Here is a 24,106-nt window from a genome sequence, read left to right on the forward strand (position 1 = left end):
GGTGAATGTTCCCAAGTTCTCAAACCTCTCTCAATAATTCCACCTATACAATATACTTGTATTTAAGAGAATCTTGTAAAATGTCACGAATGACAACTTCCCCTTTCAGCATAGGACATCAGATCATAATTTTACCTCTGCAGTCATTTATTTGTATGTTAACTGCTTCATTTAGTCCCCGTCAAATCAATCAAGCCACACAGTTTGATCCATATCGCACCATACTCTGGTATTTTCTTGCAACAGTTACTTTATTTGTATAGCGCCACACACCAAATGTTATCTCAAGACCCTTTACAAAAGAGCAGGTGAAAGAGCTCTCTCATTGTTATATTACAAAGACCAACTATGAATCCATCATGAGCACTAAGTAACATATTGAAAAAACGTCCTTTAAGAGACAGAAACCTCGAGCAGAACTAGACTCATGATGAACAGCTGTCTGCTGAAACTGTGTCAGTTACTTCTGTTATTTCTCATGTTGCATGTCTTGTGTTTCCTCTTTGCTTTGATACTTACCCATGTGTCTCGTTTCAGACCATTTGCTTCCTGCCCTCGTCGCCCGTGTCTCCTGCGTCTGTGATCACCTGTTGTGTCTCACCCTTGAGTATTTAGTCTCCGTGTTCCCCTCCTTCTGTGCCAGTTTGTCTTGTTCCTTTGTTTAGTTTAGTTTAGTTTAATCGTTTATTTGAATCAGGGACATTTTTTTGGACAGTGTACAAAAAATACATTAGTCTCAGAAGAGATGCTTTGTACCAGATTTAGCTAGCTAGCTTATTTCCATCTGTTGTCCCTGTGCGGATGATGGCAACAGCAAAATACAAATCAACCAGTCCCCCCCCCCCCCCCACACACACACACACACACACACACACACACACACACACACACACACACACACACACACACTACACACTTGTGACTACGTTCCAGCCTTTAGCAAATTTCCTATTTTGACCTGTTTCCGTTTCATTGACCAGTCTTTTTGCCTACGTATGGTTTTGGATAACTCAGCTTGTGTTTTGGATTCCTGTGTACCGACCCTTTTCTGATTAAACAGACCTTTAACCTTTAAGTATTCTTAGAGTCGTGTATTTGGGTTCTGTGTTTTATGGTTTAGTGTGACAAGTAGAGGGAGATGCAGAAAGAAGGAGAGGGACAGAAATAAACCGAGCACAACAATGATAACGATATACTATAATGTGAGTAATGGTAAAAGTATGTGTAGTATTAGCAGTTACAGCTAAGTATGATAATAGACTGATCAGTTTAATATTCACGTTATCAGATGTAATGATGGTGACACAGAGAGGACTGCTTATGTTCATTATAGAGGTTGAAGTTGAGCAGCTCTAAGATTCATTTTTTCACTTTTCATATGAACGATGATATATGTAAGGCTGATATTAAAAGTTGAAGCAGTTAGTTCATGGAGGGGTCCACAGCAGCAGGACGTCCACACCAATGATCCAGAAGAACCTACGAGAAACGGGAGCTCAGAAACTCCCAGGAACATATGTGGTTCGTAACTTTAATGGTACGTGAAGATTAACAGATAGTGACATGCAGTAATGACATGAATGCATAAAGGTATGTTGTGGCCAAATGGCCATATGAATTATTTACAGTTAAAAAAATAGAAAAGAGCCAAACATTAATGAATTTAGAATTATTTCTTTATATTATTGTTTATTCTGGCTTATTTTGGTTTTACCTTTTGTTAATTGATTTGGGGGTATTTGTGCGTTATTTCTCCCTCTTTGGGGGGGAGCTGCGGCGTATCTGCAGTGTAATTTAAGTTGATTAAGGACACCTGGTGTGAGAGTGAGAGTGGGGAAGCTGCAAAGGGCCGCTTAGGATATATGTGATATAGCGATCTGATTTGTTTATTTTATTTTGTGAAGTTTAGTTTTTGCTGAAAAGTTTTCTATTAATAAATGTAGCTTATAAGTTGAATTTAGATCCGCAGCTGCCTTTTGTTTTTATTTGATAGCGTGTTAAACCCGCTCAGCAATGGCTTACCTAATTGATTTTGTTTGAAGCCATCACAGGGGGAGAGAGAGAGGAAGTCTTCCTCTGCAGCTGTGTTTACAACTGACCAAGTTTTTTTTTTTTAAAGATTTTTGGACTTTTTTTGTCTTTATTGGAGAGACAGGAGAGAGAGAGAGAGAGAGAGTGGGGAATGACATGCAGTAAAAGGAGCCACAGGTGGGACTTAAACCCGGGCTTCACGGCTGGAGGACTACAGCGCACCAACCACTGCCCCACCAGCGCCCCACAGCAACTGACCAAGTTCATGTTCTGTAGTGATCACGAGAATGCTTCAAAAATCTGATGCAAAGCAAAGAATCACAACAACAAGGCTACTACACATTAACCATATTGCACAATATCTGCAGAAAAGTAGAGAAAAGATAAGAAAATATAAGAACACCATGAGACCATTGCACAGCCGCCTTACAGTCTCAACAGCCAAAAGAAACATTCAGACTTTTAATGGACATGGGTACAAAAATACTTGAAAAATATCGAGGAAAATAGTTGACTTGTGTACATGTTTAAAAGAAAAGTTGTCAAAGACATCAGAAGCTGTGGTTCCCAGTAGATTGTTCCTTCTCAAATTTAACTGTTCACTGAAGCTTGGGAATTCCTCAAATCAATAGTCTCAGAGTGCCAGAAAATAAAATGTCATATGATCATGATGAATCATAAACCTGTTGGTGGATGATTAACAGAGTAAAGACAAAACGGACGCAGTGACGAGATTCATATCAGATCACAGGTAAAAACAGACTCGTACTGCACATGAACACATCGGGCAGGAATCTATCATCTTCAGCTCAGAACCTTTAAATCACACTGGGATTAAATTCAGCAGATACCTGAGGTGAGAGGATGGCGACTTTGAGGAAACAATACGCTGTGGACCGACCTCTTTACTCTGAGGACACCTTTGCTGAAAATCACAACAAAGTCGTCAGACAGCGTAAAACTCCCCTGGACCATATGAAAGAGTATCTGACGTAGGTGAAGCCACACGATTTGATCTGAAATCATAACTTGTCCTCATCATTTTGATCCCTGCATAATAACTGTCAGGTTCTGTCAATTTTTTTTTCTGCTTCTGTTAAATCCAGTTGTGATTCAAAACGTGTCAAGAATGTGGGTCTCTCTCTTCTGCCCATCATTGGCTGGATGAGGATCTACAGAGTTAGAGAGTGGCTGCTGGGAGATGTGGTCTCTGGGATTAGCACTGGAATGGTGGCCATCATGCAAGGTGAGTCCTTTTAATGTTGGTGCATTTAAGCAACTGAAACCAACTTAAGAGAGAAGAGTTGAATAACGTGTAATTAGATATTTGCACGTTTTTTAATTGGGATCTGTATTGATTTTATTGGTTGATATTTCTTCCTGTTTTACGCCATGATTGGTGGAACTTGGAGCACTTTTATCATAAAGTAACCTGAACCTGAATGATTACTAGATTGTTCAATAAGAAAAGCATGTATCATCCAGCCCTCTGCCCTGTTCAAATGTGTCATCACAAAGTTTGCAATGTCCAGATTTTTAAAGGTAGCAGCTTGTAAACACATTCAAACTGGGCCCCTCCTATATTCTGCACGTTATTTCAATGTATAAACGCTCACTGAGTGGTTCCAATGGAAAAATGCTTACTACGTCGTTCCATAGGAAGTGCAGCTATCACCAAGGCCTCCACCCTAACTTAAACTGAACTGCATGATAATTACAAGATTTGTAGATTATTGTCTGAGAATGTAAACAGTTGACTTATAGCTTGTAAAACGATGTCACTGATTCTTAGACAGCTTACTCACAGAGTTAGCTTCTCTCTGATCTTTGCTAGTTTGTCTTTTATGTACTACCATTTGTCACAGGCAAATATCTGGTCATTTCTAAATGAATTGTCCAGTTAGAGATATTTTTAATGAAAAAGAATATCATGAATATAGTCTTGTTTTTCATTGTCTACCTCAGGATTGGCCTTCTCTCTACTGGCCTCGCTTCCTCCGAGCTATGGCCTCTACACAGCTTTCTTCCCTGTGCTAACATACTTCTTCCTGGGTACTTCAAGACACATATCTGTAGGTATGTAATGTAAACCTTTGTCACTTACCTTTTATCAACACGATGAGATAAGATTGTATGTGTATGGCTTATCTTTGTCTTTCCACTTTTTATCAGGATCCTTCCCAGTCCTGAGCCTGATGGTGGGAGATGTTGTGACCCGCCTCGTCCCAGAGGATGGACCAGCGGCCAACATCACTGGCTTCTACAATTTGACCATGGACCAGCAGAGAGTCATTGTGGCCTCCTCTGTCACCTTTCTCATGGGGATTTTCCAGGTAAATTAAAATGTTTCACCATACCACACCACACCACACCACACCACACCACACCACACCACACCACACCACACTATACCACACCACACCACACTACACCACACCACACCACACTATACCACACCACACCACACCATACTATACCACACCACACCACACCACACTACACCACACCACACCACACTATACCACACCACACCATACTATACCACACCACACCACACCACACCACACCACACTATACCACACCACACCACACTACACCACACTATGCCATGCCACACCTCACCACACCACACCACACCACACTATACCACACCACACCACACTACACCACACTATACCATGCCACACCTCACCACACCACACCACACCACACCACACCACACTATACCACACCACACTATACTATACCACACCACACCACACTACACCACACTATACCACACCACACCACACTACACCACACTATACCATGCCACACCACACTATATCACACCACACCACACTATACCACACCACACCACACCACACTATACCACACCACACCACACTATACCACACCACACCACACCACACCATACTATACCACACCACACCACACTATACCACACCACACCACACTATACCACACCACACCACACTATACCACACCACACCACACCACACTATACCACACCACACCATACTATACCACACCACACCACACCACACTATACCACACCACACCACACTATACCACACCATACCACACCACACCACACCACACCACACCACACCATACTATACCACACCACACCACACCACACCACACCATACTATACCACACCACACCACACTATACCACACCACACCACACCACACTATACCACACCACACCATACTATACCACACCACACCACACTATACCACACCATACCACACCACAACACACCACACTATACCACACCACACCACACTATACCACACCACACCACACTATACCACACCATACCACACCACACTATACCACACCACACCATACTATACCACACCACACCACGCCACACCATACTATACCACACCACACCACACTATACCACACCACACCACACTATACCACACCACACCATACTATAACACACCACACCATACTATACCACACCACACCACACCATACTATACCACACCACACCACACCACACCATACTATACCACACCACACCACACTATACCACACCACACCACACCACACCACACTATACCACACCACACCACACTATACCACACCACACCACACCACACCATACTATACCACACCACACCACACTATACCACACCATACCACACCACACCACACCACACCATACTATACCACACCACACCACACCACACCACACCACACCATACTATACCACACCACACCACACTATACCACACCACACCACACTATACCACACCATACCACACCACACTATACCACACCACACCACACCATACTATACCACACCACACCACACCATACTATACCACACCACACCATACCACACCATACTATACCACACCACACCACACCATACTATACCACACCACACCATACCACACCATACTATACCACACAACACCACACTATACCACACCACACCACACCACACCATACTATACCACACAACACCACACCACACTATACCACACCACACCACACCACACCATGCTATACCACACCACACCTCACCATACCATACCACACCATACTACACCACACCACACCACACCATACCATACCATACCATACCATATCCGTATCCATATTCATATCATACTGTACTACACCACACTGCAACAAACCATACAAAACCATTATTTCTGTCCCATGCAGCTTGCCATGGGTCTTCTTCAGGTGGGCTTTATTGTTGTGTACCTGTCCGACACTCTGGTCTCTGGCTTCACCACAGCAGCTGCCGTCCACATCCTGGTGTCCCAGCTCAAGTTTGTGTTGGGTCTACATGTTCCCGGCATCAGTGGTCCACTCGCCCTCATTTATGTAAGTCAAGGATTTTTCTTTTATACTGCCATTGTCTATCGCTAGAGTGACATTTTGGGACTTATATTTATTCATCTAATTGTAAAGAGGAAAGTAAGAAGATTAAAACACTCTCAACTCTCAGTAAGATGCTTCTGTCTGCTATTAGTTAACGTAGCTCAGAGGCTGAAAACTGAGGGATGCTGTCAGTAAAAAAATAACTTTGTACCTCTAAATCCCCAATTAGAACAGATGTATCCAAGCAGCAGGCTCCAGGGTGAAAAAAATGAAGCTAATGCAGATGTTCAAAAATTGCAGTACCTCTAGTGTCAACTGGTGGCAGGCTCCAAAAGCTTGGAAGTCCGGGGGTGATTTCCTTTTAACAACTCCTCTGTTTTGATTTTATGAAGGATACGTTTCATCCATAACTAGGGGAGTGGCTGATCTGACTGCACATTGTAGCTTTGTGCCAGGAGTCTTAAGACCCATCACAGCTCCACCTCTTTGCTTGTTACTAGGTTGAGACAGCATTTGTTACAAACATTACATTTCTGAGCAGCTAATAGTTTCTTTCTTTGGAAAAAGTTGGCAACATTAGGTCTAACGCAACTTTAGTATATAAGCTAGTAAGCACACCAACAAACATAAGCCTTACTGAAAGTGTTTTTTGAACAGTTTTATTATATTTTATGGCCATTTTATGATTTTTTATATCATGTTCATGTGAGTTGCCTTGGAGTTTTCTCTTTCAGAACTGTGACTGAATAATACTCGTCACATTGAATCAGATCAAAGAGCTGATTAAATCACATATAACATTTGTTTCCCCTGCGCAGACGCTGGAGGAGATCTTTGTCCAGATCACCTCCACCAACATCTGTGACCTGGTGATGTCCATTGTGATCATGGTGGTGGTGTTCATTGTGAAGGAGCTGAACGACAGATACAAAGCCAAGCTGCCTGTTCCAATTCCCATAGAGGTTATCGTGGTGAGAGAAACCTTAGAAATGCATCATATTTAGCCTACTCTTAGTGTACTTTACATATCTACTCTTTTACAGAGATGAACACAGCTATGGGTTTTATTTTGCTTTGTCCAAAGTTAACCCAATCAGTGTGTTGTAGCACAGTTGTGAAACCCCTCAATAATTTGTGCGTTCAAGGAAGATCTGATACCTTTTTTAAATATGAGACACATTGCATTTGACTGATTGGACAAGGTTAGATCAACAAGATGATTAAAGCATCCAACCTCAAGCAGATCCTCAAAGTCGGTTTTTGAACAGTAATGAATGAAAACACTTCCATACAATTTATCAACACCTACAAACCTGAACTGTCTCCTCTTTTTCACACAGACGATCATTGCTTGTGGCGTGTCCTATGGCTTCAACTTCGAGAAGACATTTGATGTCGCAATTGTTGGCAAAATGGTCAGCGGGTAAGTTTGGAGTTTGTTTACGTTATTTAGCGGTTATAGGTAAAGATCAATTCTACAATATTACAATTCACTTAGCAGACGCTTTTATCCAAAGCGACGTACATCAGAGAGTAAGAACAACACAAGCAAGGATCTAATTCTAGAAAAAAGGGAACAATGTCAGTAAGAGCAAACGATCAGCTTTGAGTCTGATTGGACACACAGGTGCTGACAGGAAGTGACCAGAGGCAAAGCACAACATTGAGGGCAGTTCTTGAGAGCTCTAATCAGTATAGAAACCATCTTATAAGTCATCGTTATCAAACAAAAACCATCGTCATTACCATCATCATCATCAATAATATGGAGACCATCATCATTAAGTTAGTAGGTATTCATGAAAGAGCTGGGTCTTTAGCTTTTAACTTTAGATCAAGCTCACTTTTGTTTTCTCATGGAGGACCATATATGGCTTTTAGGGCGTTTAAACACCTAACCTGTTTGGTTCAGTTAAAAGAAACCTGAGTCTGTTGACCAAGTTGTCAATCGAATCCTGGTGCGGACCAAACAGCTGTACAGAAACCGCTTGAAGGATTGGGTCTAGGTTTTTCTGACTCTTGTGGTCCTGGACCCGACCCTACTGCAGGAAGCAACTGCTGTGGGCCTTCTCTATTCATCATTGCTGAACATGTAAAGACCACAGGCCGACCTGATGGATCTTTAGAAACAATTTTGAGCAGTTTGTGGTTCACAATGATTAACGATTAACGCCTTCTCCAGAACTCTCTTCATAAGCCGCTTTGGAGATTCCAGTACATCAACTTATCTCGAGCTGTCCTCGCTCATCCATACATTTTGGTCCTCTTGTAAATGATTTGAGTCTGGTCCGCGGTCAACAGTTTTTCATGAAAATTTCCGTCAGGTCCACGCTCATCGTTTTTTCATGTCAGATGGGAGCTGGCTAGACTTTTTTAATTTAGGAGCCAGCTTGTAGTGTTGATTAATTGTAATTAATTTTCTATCTATAAAAGCTGAACATACAGTACGTGCAGCCCTGGTTTGCTTTTCAGTAGCATTAAATTAGTTTATTTGTGGGGTTAATAAACTTTGAATTGGTAATTTATTTCAGAGTTGACAGGCCTTTAAACGCTTGTCTTACGTCTTTATGTACCGTCTTAATATGAAAACTTAAAAAAAATTAGTGGAGTAGAAAGTAAATGAAAGTGGAAATACTCATACTGAAAATGTTTAAAGGTGGGGTGTGCTCTCTCAGGTATGAGTCTCCCATAGCGCCCAACATAGAAGTCTTCAAGGAGAGCGCTGTGGAGGCTTTTCCTGCAGCCATCGTGGGGTTTGCTGTTGCCTTTTCTGTGGCCAAAGTGTACTCCATTAAACATGATTACACCATTGATGGGAACCAGGTGAGTTGTATACTCTATAATGACCTTGTCTACCCCCGCCTGGCTCTGAAAGAGGAAACATAGTTAATTTGTTACTGAAACTAAACGAGTGTGGGAGTAACAATCATCATAACTTTAGTTCAGAAGATATAAAGTTTAATTGCTTATTGCTTTTATTTCAAGGTTGCATGTGAAGGTTTTATGTGCATGAAGAAAAGCAGAATCATTCAAAAACAAAAGTAGCCTTTGGGTTGCAAGGGGAGGTAACATAACTTTCATTGTTGCATTGCAGGAGCTCATTGCATTCGGGGTTAGCAACATATTTGGTGCGAGCTTCAGGTCGTTTGCTGCCAGCACTGCCCTCTCCAGGACGGCGGTGCAGGAGAGCTCCGGAGGGAGAACACAGGTCGGTGAATCTAAAATGTGAAATTTTGCTTTGCAATCTGTTTGATGTCACATGCTGTTCCTACTTTAGCTCGTTGAAATGAAACATTAACCTTTTTTTTTGTAACAAATTCAGGTTGCAGGGCTGATCTCAGCCTTGATGGCGATGATTGTAACTCTGGCGCTTGGCTTCCTGCTGGAGCCGCTCCCCAGGGTGAGACTCTATGTATTACTGTATGAATTTAATATTTTCCATTATGTTCATCATACAAAGCCTAGTGTGAAAGTACATCTTTATATTTAAAAAGTGTGCTTTTTTTTTGCACATACCAATTATTTTCTGATTTCCCCTCAGGCTGTCCTTGGAGCCCTGGTCATCGTGAACCTGAAGGGCATGCTGATGCAGTTCAGAGAGATCCTATACCTGTGGAGGAGGGACAAAATTGAATGTGTAGGTGTTTAAAAATCTTTAGTGTTCACTGCAGATTAAGGCCTAGTCCACACATAGGCGGCTATTTTTTTAAACCGAGGTTTTCCTCCTCTGTTTCTCAAAAGCGTCTTCGTCCACATGAAAACGCAAAACGCATTGTTGCTGCTTACATGAGCACCACAAGTCAAAAATGATGTCCATGACATGCCAACATTTTCTCGCCATTCATCTGCAATGACCATTTCATTTTACAAAGTTGTCAATTCAGACGCCTCTGCTCTTCAACATAGTGTGAGCACTAGTTTGGTTACGTCTGCCATCGCGCTGATCTCATGTAAACAAAAGTGACAGCCTCGCACAATGACGTCCAACGGAGGAGAAACCAGCGCACAGTGTGACATTATAAGCCCAATACTACATTTTCCCCGGCGTCTAATCTGCACCCTGGAAGGAGCTTTCCAAAAGAAGCGTTTTAAGTGACCTATGAGCAGTTTGCATGTGTACAAAAGGCTGAAGATGACTTGATATGATGACTTGTTTAAGCTCAGCTGTTTGTCTGCAGGTGGTGTGGGTGGTAACTTGTTTGGCTGCCATCCTTCTGGGACTGGATCTCGGCCTGGCGGTAGGCTTAGGGATCGAGCTGCTCACTGTCGTCTTCAGGACTCAATTGTAAGAACACACCTCACAACAGTGGTTGTATCATGTAATTACTTTAGAGCTTAGTATTCAAGTATTGTTTATTATGCAACATGCAGCCAGAAAAAAAAACTGGGAAGGCTCTTAAAATCATAGACATAGTTATGCTTTACCTGATATCAAGGATTTTAAACTGTGGCCACATTTTCACAAAACATTTACACATCCAATTCATAAGACAAGTGCGTCGGAGAGCAATGTATCCAACGAAAACTTAAAGGCAAACCTTTTTACCTGATGGAGGACTAATACAGAAATGATGCCAATAAATGTTTGTAAGTTTAGACAATGTGCGGGAGTTTAACTTTGAGTATAACTTTTTATTGGAATATTTCCTGCATAGCAAAAAGAAATTGAAGTTCATCCAAAAACATGAGAAGTGTTTATGGGTGTATGTATTTTTGCCCAACAATCTAGTGTGATCCTAAAAATTGAATTTACAAAATATGCAATAGTTTTATAACTTAGTGCAAGATATGTTTGAGAATATTAGGGAGATTATACCAAAATGCAATGTATGAAAAATACATAAAAAACTTAAGTTGCCATAACTCATGCTAATTAAATACAATGAACATATAAAATGCTTTAAATTTACACAATATAGTTATGTGGGTTCAACATAGAGTGAATATATATACTTAACATTAAAGGAACATTATAAATAAAAATGAAAAAGTCATGTTTTTAAAACAAAAAATAATTCAGTATATTGAACGCATATAAATCATTTTGAGTAATCACAATTTTAATATCTACAACGGATGTACAGATTTTTTTAATGTAATACAAACAGTCTTTTTTTTAGTGTAGCACAGCCTGAGAGACGAAGCCCAGGGAACATCAGACAACCTGCCTTAGAGTTCTGCTTTAGTCGTAAAAACAAGCTTTAAATTGGATGTGTATAGTGCTGAATCCTCAAGTCTAAGACCCAAATAAATTCATTAAGTTTTAAAAGGTTATGCTTCACTATCACAGCCTCCTCCCTCTGACCTACGCACAATGTTCATGTTTTTGTAGCCCCCGCTGTTCTGTCCTGGCCAACATCTCAGGGACCGATCTCTACAGAGATCGCAAAGATTACACACAAGTAAGTACGCACCCAACGCTAAATGTTTCTTTTTGAGCTCGTGGAGGTGTTTGTTTTAAAGGAGCAGTATGTAACTCTGACACCTAGTGTTTAAAATGGGTACTGCAGTCCAAATTCAAAACATTGCAGAGAGCTGTCTCCCCCCGCCCCCTCCTCTCTAGAGTCGATGCTAACGTGAGTTGCCATGTGGTGGACACTGAAGCTTCAGTGTTTATTCAGCTCTGCATCGGTCTGTAAACCTTTCTGTGTTCTAACCTCTCTCCATTTTTCAAAAGCATCTCCAATATTAATCCTAGTTTGAGCACGTTTCTGCTCGTGGAGCTTGTTAGAAACATGCAGAGGCTTTTTAGGTCGGGTACAATCACTTCTAGCTGAACCACTTCTCTTGCCCGCTTCCATCGCTGCAACACCTGTTGACCTGATAACTGCTCTCATATCTGGTAAACTGAGGGGCGTCCAAAACGGCCGTGTAGGGGGGCCTTAAAACCGCCTACCTTCTCTGGTCCAAACAAATTCAGAGCATTCAGGTACAGAATCTAAAGTTAGAAGGAGGACATACTGGCTGCTGCATTGTTGTCAGAGAAGCCAGCACTTCAACATGTCATGTTTCCTTAATGTCTGATCAGATAGTGAGCTCACTTTATCATTTCATTCAGTAGATATCTCACATATTGCTCCTTTAACATTATACTTCTCTTTTTAGATATTCGAACCACAGGGAGTGAAAATCTTCAGGATACCTTCGCCTATCTTCTTCGCCAACATTGACTTCTTCAAAGACAAACTGATAGAAGCTGTATGTATGATGAGACGTATCTGAACTACTGTATGCTTCAGTTTCCCTTTTATTAGTTAAATAAATGAGTCCGAACATGATGCCATTACTTGCATGTTGCAGGTTGGGTTTAAACCTTTGAAAGTTTTACGGAAAAGAAACAAGGCTCTCAGGAAAATCAAGGCCCTGCAGCAGAAAGGGGATGTAAACCTTACAGAGGTGAGACTGGGAGTTTAAGTTTAAAAACTGTACCAGTGTGAGCTTCAAAGTGTTCTTCCTAGACCTGTACGCCTCCTTTCTTCTGTCGAACAGAAAGGATTGAGGGACTTATTCTCCCAGACGACCGACAAGTCTCATACTAACATGGAGGAGATGGATTTGCCCTCTGACCTCAAAGATCTTCCTTCGAAAATCTGCTGGAACGCAGAGCTGCCTGCAAGCATCAGCGTGCCCAGAGTGGATGTCCACAGTGTGATCCTGGACTTCTCTGCCGTCTCCTTTATGGACATCTCGGCTATGAAGGGACTCAAAGCGGTAAACAATTATTCATGAAGATCAATGCTTTCACTGCAAAAACTCAAATCTTACCAAGTGTATTTGTCTGATTTCATTACACTCATTATAAGCCACATCAACCTGGCCTCATTTTTAGGCTTTTTATATCTTCAATTGGGATTTTTATCTCTACTTTTCTGGTGAATTTCCCCTTAAAGGGGACATATTATGAATAATCCACTTTGACAGTGTTTTTCAACATATATTTGGGTAACCTGAGTGTCTACTGACCCACAACATGTGAAATAAACCCATCCAGTCCTTTGTTTGTGATGTCTACTGGGAAAACTCAAGGGGGGGCTCATTGCATTTAAAGAGACACACACACCCAAACAGAGCGTTCTGAGAGAGCTGGTTTATACAGGGTCACAAACCTCCTCTGGTGCTTGATTCATGTTATATTTTGACCAAAGCACAGCACAGATGTTTCATTTAGACCACAGGGGACTGTTTGAAAAGGTGGAGGAGGAGGATAATATGTCCTCTTTAAAGTATGATAAGATATTTTTCACTAGAAATAAGACAAATAAACTTGTTTAGATTTGAGTTTTTTTGCAGTGAATCCAACCCTTTTTATGTCCACTTCGTATTTGTCTAAACAATGTTTTTTAAGTAACGTTCAGGATCAATCATCTGCGCAGCAATTAAAGACCAGTCTGAGAAACTGATTGTGTACTCCTTGATCACATATTTCCAGCTTACTGTCCCCATGAAACGGAATTTCGAGAGTATCTAACGGGATAAAACCAATCACAAGATAGGAGGCGGGACATAACGCTGGGATGAATATGATCGGACTGTAAAAAAAAAAAAAAGCGTTTTAATTGGTCGGAAGGCTTTTTAAGAATACTTTTTAATGACGAAAGGTTCCATTTTTCTTTCTGAAGCTTTTTTGTTTTTCCTCCACAGGCGCTCAGAGAGTTCATCCATATTGATGTCAATGTTTACGTTGCCTCTTGTGACCGTGAGTTTCATCAGAATTCATTAAATTTGTCATAAGTTAGAACATAAAGAAATGAAAACACTAAATACACTCTCCTTTGTGACCGCAGCGTACATCCTGGAGACACTACACAGCTGTATGTTCTTTGATGACGAGATTCAGACCTCCTTGTTTTTCCCGACCGTTCATGACGCCATGCTGCATGTGCTTGAAAACCACAAGACAGACATCAGAAAAGGCAACGTGGTAAGAACACTAATCATAATACCCCTCTTCCCCATCACCAGGTACCAGATTCAGGTGATGTATCATTAGTTTATTACTTTAAAGCATACTAAGGAGTTTAAGGAGATTTTCTGAGATTTCAAATCACAACAAGTGTTGTAACCACAGCTTCATTTAAATCATTTCACAAATGAAATCAATATGATATCATATGGTCTTTACCTCCTTTCTAACTTTTGCAGCTCTAACATTCTACATTCATTTTGTATTTCTATTAAACAGGTAAAAGATACACGTCTTTAAACCATCGACAGCCTCCGGGAAGAAACACCCTGAAAATACAAGTCAACAAGACCTCATACATGTGATGTTTAATATTCTGTAAGGTTATAGCCTCGTGTTCTTACCAACAAAACAATATTTTGTACATTTATTCAGAGTTTAAAAAAAGTTTTTTGCATCGTGATTTCTTTTAATAAATGATTGAATCTTTGTTTTTCCTGTACTTGTTATGCTCTACTGTCGTGTCCTTTTTCCAAACTGTTTTTGATAAATGCAATGTATAAGATGTAATAAAATACAAAACAAAATGTGTTTATTGATTTGACATAAAGCATCTTAAATACTTTGGTTAGAGCAAGCTCTCACTAAAACTGTCTGCATGTCGATTTAAAAAAATAAATAAAACTAAGTTTTTTTTTAAAAAGTCAGATATCATCCTCCTTTTCATCAAGTTTAAATAAATTTATATTAAATGTATTTGATTATACCTATAAACCCCTCTATTTCAGCCCTGCCCAGAACAGACTGTTTGTGTCTGTACCTTTAAATATGTAAATGAGCTGTGTCTGACCACGCCCCCTCTCTGGAAGGGCTTTGGGTGGCTCAGGCTTTCTCACTACATGTCCTATTGTTTATGTTGAGAAGGCAGACTCAGAGGGCAGAACAAACACCTAACTGTGGGAGTGTCACCCACCTGGGGGAGGGGCTACTGCCCTTTGTGATGTCATGAAGGGAAAATCTCCAAACAGTCTGTTTGAGCACACATTTTCTGAAAAGTGAAGCAGGTAAAAGATGGGGAGGATGGACTTTTCTCATCATTGGAGGGTTTTTAGAGAGACTAGAGACACATACAGTATAAGTGTTAGAAAACCGCGGTAAAGTGTGTTTTGCATATTAAGTGAACTTTCAATCAGTCATAGTTATTAAGAACCAACACAAATGTGTTTGTTGCCAAGTGTTTGCTCTTACATGTTCTTCCACCAAAGAAAAGTTGAAATGGTAAATGGACTTGAGTGTCTTGACTACTCAAAGCTTTTACACCACAGGTCACAGCAAACACATTCACACCTTGATGTATGATGCTGCTATGTAAAGTATCCATCAGTATTATCTTATCTCATTTATACACATTTACTAGCCAACCTCGAAGCAGCAGTTAAGGGTCTTTCCCAAGGACACATCGACATGTAGCTGCAGGAGATGGGTATCGAACCCCCAAGCCTTCGGTTGAGACGAGTGACTACCACTGACCCATAGCGACCCCTGACAAAATGCAAAGTACAATATGTTGCTTTTAGTGATCTTCAGAACCAACAAACAAGCTGATTGTCATTTTAAACAAAGATTAGATGCAGATCTGCTGTTAAAAATTTATTGAGACATAGTTGACGTCTTTCAATGTACAGTACATCTGTGTGTAATCAGCCGACATATATACAGAAATATTTACCATACGCTATTAAAAAAAAGGGACCTTCCTGTACTTCTCAAAGTCTATTGTTTGTTCAGCGGGAAGTTCAGTACACTTAACTAAATGTGCAGCACGGACACATTTACTTTGGGGCAGTTTTATCCAAATGAAAAAGTCCTACATCCTGGAACCCTGAGGTTTACTATCACATTAATCAGATGCAAACAGACTGCTGCCTGTTCAGTCAGTAGGCAATTTACTGATAATAAGGCCGATAGCGGCCCTGATCCGGGTGGTGAGGACCAGGCATCTGGCCCTGGGGAGGGGGACCCTGCATACGCGGAGGAGGGGGCCCTCTTGGAGCTGGCCACATCCCAGGACTCAGCCCTCCTGGCTGGCTGAAAGGAGGGCTGAGGGTGCCCTGGTCTTCAGGGAACTGTTGCATGGAGTTTGGATTGTAATGATGAGGAGGGGGGGCATTGACAGGGGGACCACTGTGTTGTGGTGGAGGTCCTGGGGGTGGGTGGTTCAAATAAGGTGGCAACTGGCCCATAATGTGCCCTGGAGGCGGGGTAATTGGTGGCGGAGCTGTGGACATGGGGGGAGGCGGGGCCTGGTTGTATACCATGTGTGGTGTCCCAGAGCCTTGGGGAGGATGCTGCATGGGGTGGTTTATGGGAGGAGGAGGGGGAGGTGGGGGGCCAAAGTGCTGTTGTGGTGGTGCCATCATGTGGTGAGAGTGGGTCACTACAGGTGGCTGGCCAGGATATTCCCCAGGGTGGTGGTGGGGGGGCTGAGCAGGGCCTGGTCCACCAGAGTGCGGCTCCCGTGAGGAGGAGTCATCTTGGATGGGCACGGTGATGAGATTACTGTGTTTACGTGTTGTTAACGTGGCGATGCGGAATGTTTCTGGGCCGAGACCAGAGTTTGGTGGCGGGGCTTCGTGAGCAGAGGGAGGGGGTGGCTGACTGTAGGGGTCATGGCCGCTGTGCTGGAGCGGGTTGGGGAGGTGGACGTGGTTCTTTGGGAGGTGAGGAGGAGGCACACGGAACCGTTCAGGAATCTCAGATGAAGGGGGCAGGTGGACCGGGTCCTGGCGGCTTCCAGACTTGGCTGCCCTCAGGTGGCGGTGGTTGACATGAGCCTGCAGGTCACGCTGGGACAGGTAGGTGCGTTTACACCCCGGCACAATGCTGCACATGTAGAGGGAGCCGCGCTGGCACTGCTCGATGCGCTGCACGGGGTCTGTGCAGTTATACATGGTGAGTCTGAACACAGGGACACAGAACAAAGGGACAGGGACAGGGACAAAAACAACTGTTATTTAACACTCTAAGAATACAGTATATGTCTTAATGAACCAAATGTTTGTCAGACAAGATCAACGCACAGCCATTTCCTTAAAAAAAATCATGTTTTGTTTTTTAGAGTTTAAAAGAGGTGTACTGCAGACCGTTAATGATTGTCAAGAAAACAATGGTGACATCACATCCACATCTCATAAGCCGTTTACTGGCTGGCTGTTTGCGTTCACACATACAGCTCCTCCTGAAAATATCCTGAGTTTTCTGCGAGTGTGAAAGCCCTAATAGACAGCTTAGACTCAAGCTGTTAAACTGTAAGGAAAAAAAAACACATTGAAAAGCTCACCCAGGGCACATCTTATCTCCTTTCTTCTCATGGAGCAAAGCACAGTCATAGCAGAAAACATGTTTGCAGGGGATCTGAGTGATTAAAAGAAAAGGTTACTAAACATTTAAATTCACCGTTGACTGACTGCAAAGGACAGACGGTTCAATTAATCAATTAAATACATACCATCCGTCCATAGAGCTGGATAGGAAGACCGCATTTATCACAGAAGTGAATTGGTACTTCATCCCTTTCTCCAATCAAATTTAGCTATGGGGGGAAAAGATCAACATTACAGGTGACCGCAATGTAAACACACTCAAATACAATTGTCATAGGTTCTTATAAGTCTACTTTAGTGCAGAATCTTTGAAATTGCAACCAATGACAAAACATGGGAGATTTAATTGTTTAAACCAGTCTGTGTGGAGGAGAGTGCTGTACTATTCAATTCAATTACTAACTAAATGAATAAATAAAATAAAGAAAGAAAGAAACAGTGCAAAGAGACAACAAATTATACAAAAGAGCTCAAACAGGACCTCAAAGAGATACCAGTGTTAAACGCACTATATAGAATCAACCGCCAGGGGGCTCGCAATCAAAACAATAACAAAAGATGACGTCGAGGCTGGTGGGGAATCATGGGAGCTCTATACGTCTCGTCTACCGGTGCGACTTGTTTTCTAGACTTTGCGGTATGTGATAAAGTGTGTGTCGTTAATCTTAAAAACACTGTACAGGTTGTTGAGAGGATTCAGACCCAGCCAGTAACATACCTTATAATCCCAAAACATCTGCTGGGGGAATCTCCTCTGAGTTGCAAACACGTCACCAGCTTTAGCTCCACAATCAAAGCGCTCCTCTTGTTTGAAGAAGTTATCTGAAAAACACAAGAGACAAGTATTAACGGAGCAATGCATTAGACCTGACACAGCCATAAAACAATGTTATCAATATATAGCAGTAACTTGAGATGGCCCTAAAGAAGTGACCATGTTCCCTGATTGGATCATTTTCAAGAATCATTGATATTTCCAGATTATCAAAAACTAGAATTATATGGGTAAAATGAAATAAATGTAGCGTTGTAACATTTCTGTAAATAAATATAAAACTCAAATTATTTCTTCAAATGAAATGACACAAAATACCTCATGTCAAAAATAATTGCTGTGTAATTACTCTACTATACTGACATGAACAAAAACTTTCTTAAGTAAAAAATGGCTGCCTTATCGTCTTCCCTTATTTGAAAAAAAATCCACTTTTAGTGTTCACATTATTCTGTAAGGCTGTGCCCCTTTCCACTGCACACTGAAGTAACTTAAGGTCACCATGGGTAACTCACTGGCACTCTCTGGTGGTGCAAAGGCAAACTGGTAAAAATCACCTACAGGCTTGTTGTGCATCTCATTTTAATACATAGGGCAGTCATATAAAGTCGGAGCCCTTTTTCCAGGTTTTGCAGCAGCCCCTATCTTCACAAGATATCAAAGTGTGTATGTGGAAATTGGTGGACATTCGGCTAAAAGAGTGGACCTGGGGCCAAGCTAGCTCAGTGTGCACTCGAAACCCTCCCAAAGGTTTTCAGGTGGGGGTTCTGCTGCGTTCCATATACCTCGGAACTCGTTAGTCGGATACTGGGAATGACGTCACTACCATGATAACTGCGTTCCAGTTGCAAACTACGTGATAGTCTCTGACTGAAAACAACATGAAACACCTCCACAGAGAGAACTTGCCATCGGTCTGATTGATTTAATTACACAAAAAGACGACTAAGCTGCTAATAAACTCAACAGTTACATCTTTAATATCCCTTTCGATGCATGTAGCAGCCATATTGGATCTGAACTCGGGCTACTTCTTTTCCTCCGAGTTTCCGAGTCATAATTACGACTTCAGGGGGCGTTCCAGTTGACACTTCCGATTGGGAACCGTGAATTTCCCACTTACGAGATCAACTGGAACGCACCATTAGGACCAGGGCCTTATGCAGGCCAGTCCAGTTCCTCCCTCACTTGGTTCAAATATCTCTTTCTGGACTTCACTTTGTACACAGAGGCACAGTCATGACAAGCAAAGAGTGTTCCTCAAACTGCTGAGACAAGCTTGGTAGCTCAATTGGTTTAAATTTCATCAATCTTCTGACATTAAACAAGATCCTTTACTAGAACTGAGGTGCCTTGGCCGAAATCTGAATCCGGACATGAACCTAACCGATTACTTTTATCTGTCAAAGTTCACAGTTGATTCTACAAGTTTTGGTACTTAAAGTCTTCTGACACTGTAAACCCAGATTTGTTAGTCACCTCATCATTTTCAAGAAAGCAATATGAAGTGCTGCAGGGTGCAGTTGAGGCGTGCTTCAAAGTGCCCTAGCCAACACTTGATATTGATCGTGGCGATTTGAGGCTTGTGTGCAGCTGCTTGGCTGTTGTTCCTCCTTGGTGCGTCTACTTCACAATGGTAGCACTTTTTTAAAAGTTATTTTTTGGGCCATTTTACCACCATTGAACAGTAAAGCTGACGAGAGGCAGGAGGAGAGAGTTGGGGATGCAGTAAAGGGCCGAGGTCGGACCTGAATCCACGGCTGCTGCAACGAGGACTATGCCTCCGTACATGAGGCACACGACATAACAGCTAGGCTATCAGGCGCCCAAATTACTGCAATTATAGTTGAAAGGAGGAGAAATGTGGGGAGAAATCTAACAAATTGACATCTGGCAAAGTCTCTGAACTCTTTAAGGGCGCACTCACACTTCGTAATCCGTAAAGTCACTAGGCACATTTCACCCCTTAAAGTCCAGTTTGTCTGACCAGTTTGAGTGCTCCGATCTGTGCTCCGGCACGGTACAGTTCATGCAGGAGCACAAGCACAAGGTTACACAACGTTGACAGCCTTTATTATGGAGATATACCAGAGTGTTCTGGCTGTATCTGATTAAAATGAATCAAAATATGCAACAAAGTCAGTAAAGAAGCTGTCATGTTCTCTGTGTTGACCTCCGATGTGCGGACACAGACCCGACAGTGTGTGCCTTATTTTCTTTCTCGAGTCTGCCTGTCTTGTAAACTAAGCACGCTTTATAATTACACAAAACCATGTATACAAGAGGTAACCGTGCTCAGGCCTGGTTAGTCCTGGAGCAGTGTGTGTGCAGGCCATCAGGGGAATGGGGACAATAATGCTTAAGCAAAGTACGGGACAACTTTGCTAGGGTTAGTCATTATTAATTTTTCAGACAAGTTCAGTGAGACTTGATGTTCTGCAGACTGAGCCTACCGTCATCTCCAGGCTCACTTTTGATTGGCCTGCTGCTGGGTCTCTGTGTTCGGGGCGGAGGTTTGCTCCTTAGGGGCTGCTTGGATATGAGTTTGATCGGGATTCTTCTTCTGACATCTGGGCCTCCCAAAATCCCAGAGCCATCACTGCCTTGAAGATCGTTGTCTGCAGGGAAAAAAAGGCAAAAGTAAGAAAACATGCAATGTTCTGTGCAGAGTCTCATTGAAAAGGCTGCATTAAGAAGTGCAGTACCCTAGAGATACAGTCAAACACAATATATAGTTATACACTGCAAAAACTAATCTCAACTGTATTGTCATTAATCTGAATACACTTTATTTTGACCTCTCAGGTGAATGTGGCTAACTATGAGTGTAATAAGATCATGTTCACCAGAAATTAGACAAATAGACCTGCTGAGATTTGGGTTAGTTGCAGTTCATTCTGGGAATGTTTTGGAGGGGACACTTGTTGGGCGCACAAACGCTGTGTGAGCGTGCTATCTGACTGTATGTCTATGTGGCGCTTCTGCTGTGCGGTGCTTCCACAGTGCCGAAATGCAATATAAATTCACAGACGGGGACACCAATATTACACCGCCGCAGAGTCAATATGAATGTACAAAGGTGTGATGACGGCTGAGCTTAGTCATGGCCCTGGGATCTTTAAAGATTGACAGTATCAAAAAGCTACATTATATCTATTTCATAAGACAGGTACCATGCAAACACCTGCACACTATCTCATCTCACACTATCAATCTCATCTACCTGTAAACAGTCACCCATGAGTGAAATACTGACACAAGCTGGAAAACACAGTCTTCATTGGGCCTTATGTGCAATATCTACACTGCACATTTGTAAATATTGTTCATATATTCAATCCCCTGTGCATTTCCATAGCTGACTATTTCTTCAGAAACTCTGGGCTTTGACACTGATTGCATATTCTACTGATACATCTATATATATTTCATTCTTTTTGAATGTGTTTAAAAGCAAATTTCAAGTATATTTGATTATAAAATTGCACAAATATGTTGGCAACTTAGTGATAATTAAAAAAAAACAAGACATTCACAAATATTGGGTGCCTAGGATTAGTATTTTTTTGTTGCCATGGTATAAAAACAGACATCAATATAATGTTATATATAAAATCTCTGCACTTTATGTACAAAGCTTCACTTCTTCAACTCTCTTTCTTGTTGTTCTTCTTGCTTTATTTCCACTTATTTTCTTCATATGTATATTTATTTCCCTGTATTTATTCTGCTATATTGTTTCTAAGAGCAACTGTAACGACAGACAAACCCTGTGGGCATTAATTAAGTATTTTTGATTCAGATTAAATGTCTAGTGACAACTCTCGTATAGTTAGCATCATGCTAACGCTAGTCCGGTAGCATTCGCGCCCCAACCTAAACAACAGCTAATGAGCGATTAAACCTTCTTACAGATTTAAAATGTATTGTTTGTCCATTTAATATCGTAATTGTGTAAACTGGACTGCAATAACACAAGTGGGTGCATCATAACATTCAGTACTTGATGCTAACTTTTAGCGAACACACTAGTTTCAGACTCGCTCCATCAAAGCCTGTTTTTAGCTAACATTAGCATGGATTGAGCACATTAAAAGCTGTTTGGATGAGAACTGGATGCTGTAGCAAACCCGTCTGAAGTGAGGATGATTTAAGGATGTAAGGAGAGCTGGTACAACAACGACTATGACAGCGTAATGATGAATAAATACATTAAAGTAGTTTATAACGTCGGCCTGGTTTGTCATTTTGCTTACCGCTTTGGTCCATGATCCAAACGAGTGCTCGCAAAGCATTGTGGGATAGAGAGGAGGAAGAGAAAATGAGAGGACAGACGAAGAAGAAGAAGAAGAGGGTCTGAACGGTCTGAAAAGAGGTGTAAGGGGGAGAAAAATAAGCCAAAGAAGTACAGAAAACAATAGAAAGGACACAGACTCGGAGATAAAACCAGAAACCAGGCAACTAGTATAATACATTTTATTAAAGCTGCTTTGAGGAACTTCTGGTTTGCGTTGATTTTGGCGCCCCCTGTTGGCAAAGCTGTACGGAATCAGAAATACTTTTAATCCCACGGTCGTTAGTTCCTCTTAAACACAATAAAGCAGTAGGAGAAATAAAAATATTTATAGAATATAAAATAAAAATAGAATAAACATTAAGTACCAAGTGAGAGTATCTGAATAAATAATAAGCCATCTACAATCACAGAGAATTTAATACATGAACAATATTTATGTAAATATACAAAATGTGTTGTGTTGAACAGTGTAGGCATTGCACAGTGTATGTAAAATGCTCAATGAAGACAATGTTATGCAGTTTTTGTATCAGTATTGCACAGATGTGTCTGAACAACTTGTAAACTGGTTTATGGACAGATTGCACATTTAAAGGGGACATGTTATGAAAAACCCACCCACCAGTTTTTGAACATATATTTGGGTAACCTGAGTGTCTACTGACACACAAAATCTGAAATAAACCCATCCAGTCATTTGTTTGTGGTCTGCATAAATCCCTGGTACCCCCCCCCCCCCCCCCCAACCTAGAACAAAACCTTTGAGCAGGTCCGCCATTTTTATTCTTGCTCGTGAATATATATCTTATGTCTTCTTAGCTTTATTCTTTTTTCTCAAAAACACATATGTTTGTGCAAAGTCACCATTTAAAGCACCAACTTGCAAAAATACTTTAACTGGCAATTATGCCTGTTGCAATTAAGACAGTGTGGGTGGGTTTTTGCTCTGAAATTTTTATGGAAAGTCAAAGAACTATAACTGAAAGTACTAACAAAAAAATACATTAACATAAAGAAAACTACCAGCAGCCTGTTGAAAATAGCCATACAAGCTGATTTTAACTCATGTGGGCTGGGCATATAAATGTATGTATAACACAATAATAAAAGATAAACTTGAAACTATATAAATAAATATAATCATAAAAAGAGGCCTCTCTAAATAAAGCATGGAGTTTTAATTTGTGCCTTTCCAAACATCTCACTAGCACTGCTCCATCCATCTCCGTCTTCTGTAATATTCTCAGAGCATCATAAGCCACTTGCTTTCTTAAAGTTTTTCCATAGCATTACCCTTTTAACAAAGAAATCTGAATACAAACTAAACCTCCTGCTTGCAAGGATGGTTGCATCTTGCATTTTTA

The 24,106-nt window shown here is 41.3% G+C and overlaps 2 protein-coding genes across 3 annotated transcripts; one reads left to right on the forward strand and one right to left on the reverse strand.

Annotated features, from left to right (window-relative positions):
• Positions 1–2,761: 2,761 nt before the first annotated feature.
• On the forward strand, positions 2,762–14,789 carry slc26a3.1 (solute carrier family 26 member 3). Its single transcript, XM_020647136.3, has 19 exons — positions 2,762–3,023; positions 3,138–3,277; positions 3,997–4,107; positions 4,204–4,364; positions 6,223–6,387; positions 7,203–7,355; positions 7,725–7,807; positions 9,060–9,207; positions 9,479–9,592; positions 9,707–9,784; positions 9,926–10,021; positions 10,563–10,669; positions 11,717–11,786; positions 12,490–12,582; positions 12,685–12,780; positions 12,874–13,095; positions 14,026–14,080; positions 14,169–14,305; positions 14,567–14,789. The coding sequence occupies exons 1-19, from the start codon at positions 2,896–2,898 to the stop codon at positions 14,585–14,587; spliced, it is 2,178 nt and encodes a 725-aa protein (XP_020502792.2). The 5' UTR covers positions 2,762–2,895; the 3' UTR covers positions 14,588–14,789.
• Positions 14,790–15,924: 1,135 nt separating this feature from the next.
• Positions 15,925–22,856, reverse strand: cbll1 (Cbl proto-oncogene-like 1, E3 ubiquitin protein ligase). Of its 2 annotated transcripts, none has more exons than XM_065951157.1 (6): positions 22,702–22,856; positions 20,917–21,063; positions 18,389–18,492; positions 17,796–17,879; positions 17,628–17,701; positions 15,925–17,245 (listed from the first exon to the last, which is right to left on the reverse strand). In XM_065951157.1, the coding sequence occupies exons 1-6, from the start codon at positions 22,712–22,714 to the stop codon at positions 16,234–16,236; spliced, it is 1,434 nt and encodes a 477-aa protein (XP_065807229.1). In that variant the 5' UTR covers positions 22,715–22,856; the 3' UTR covers positions 15,925–16,233. The 2 variants fall into 2 exon arrangements, with proteins under 2 accessions (XP_065807229.1, XP_020502793.1); XM_020647137.3 differs by having other exon boundaries at positions 20,899–21,063; positions 22,702–22,855.
• Between the last annotated feature and the right edge of the window lie 1,250 nt (positions 22,857–24,106).

Source organism: Labrus bergylta, chromosome 23, assembly GCF_963930695.1.
Source record: "Labrus bergylta chromosome 23, fLabBer1.1, whole genome shotgun sequence".
Classification (NCBI taxonomy): Eukaryota; Metazoa; Chordata; class Actinopteri; order Labriformes; family Labridae; genus Labrus; species Labrus bergylta.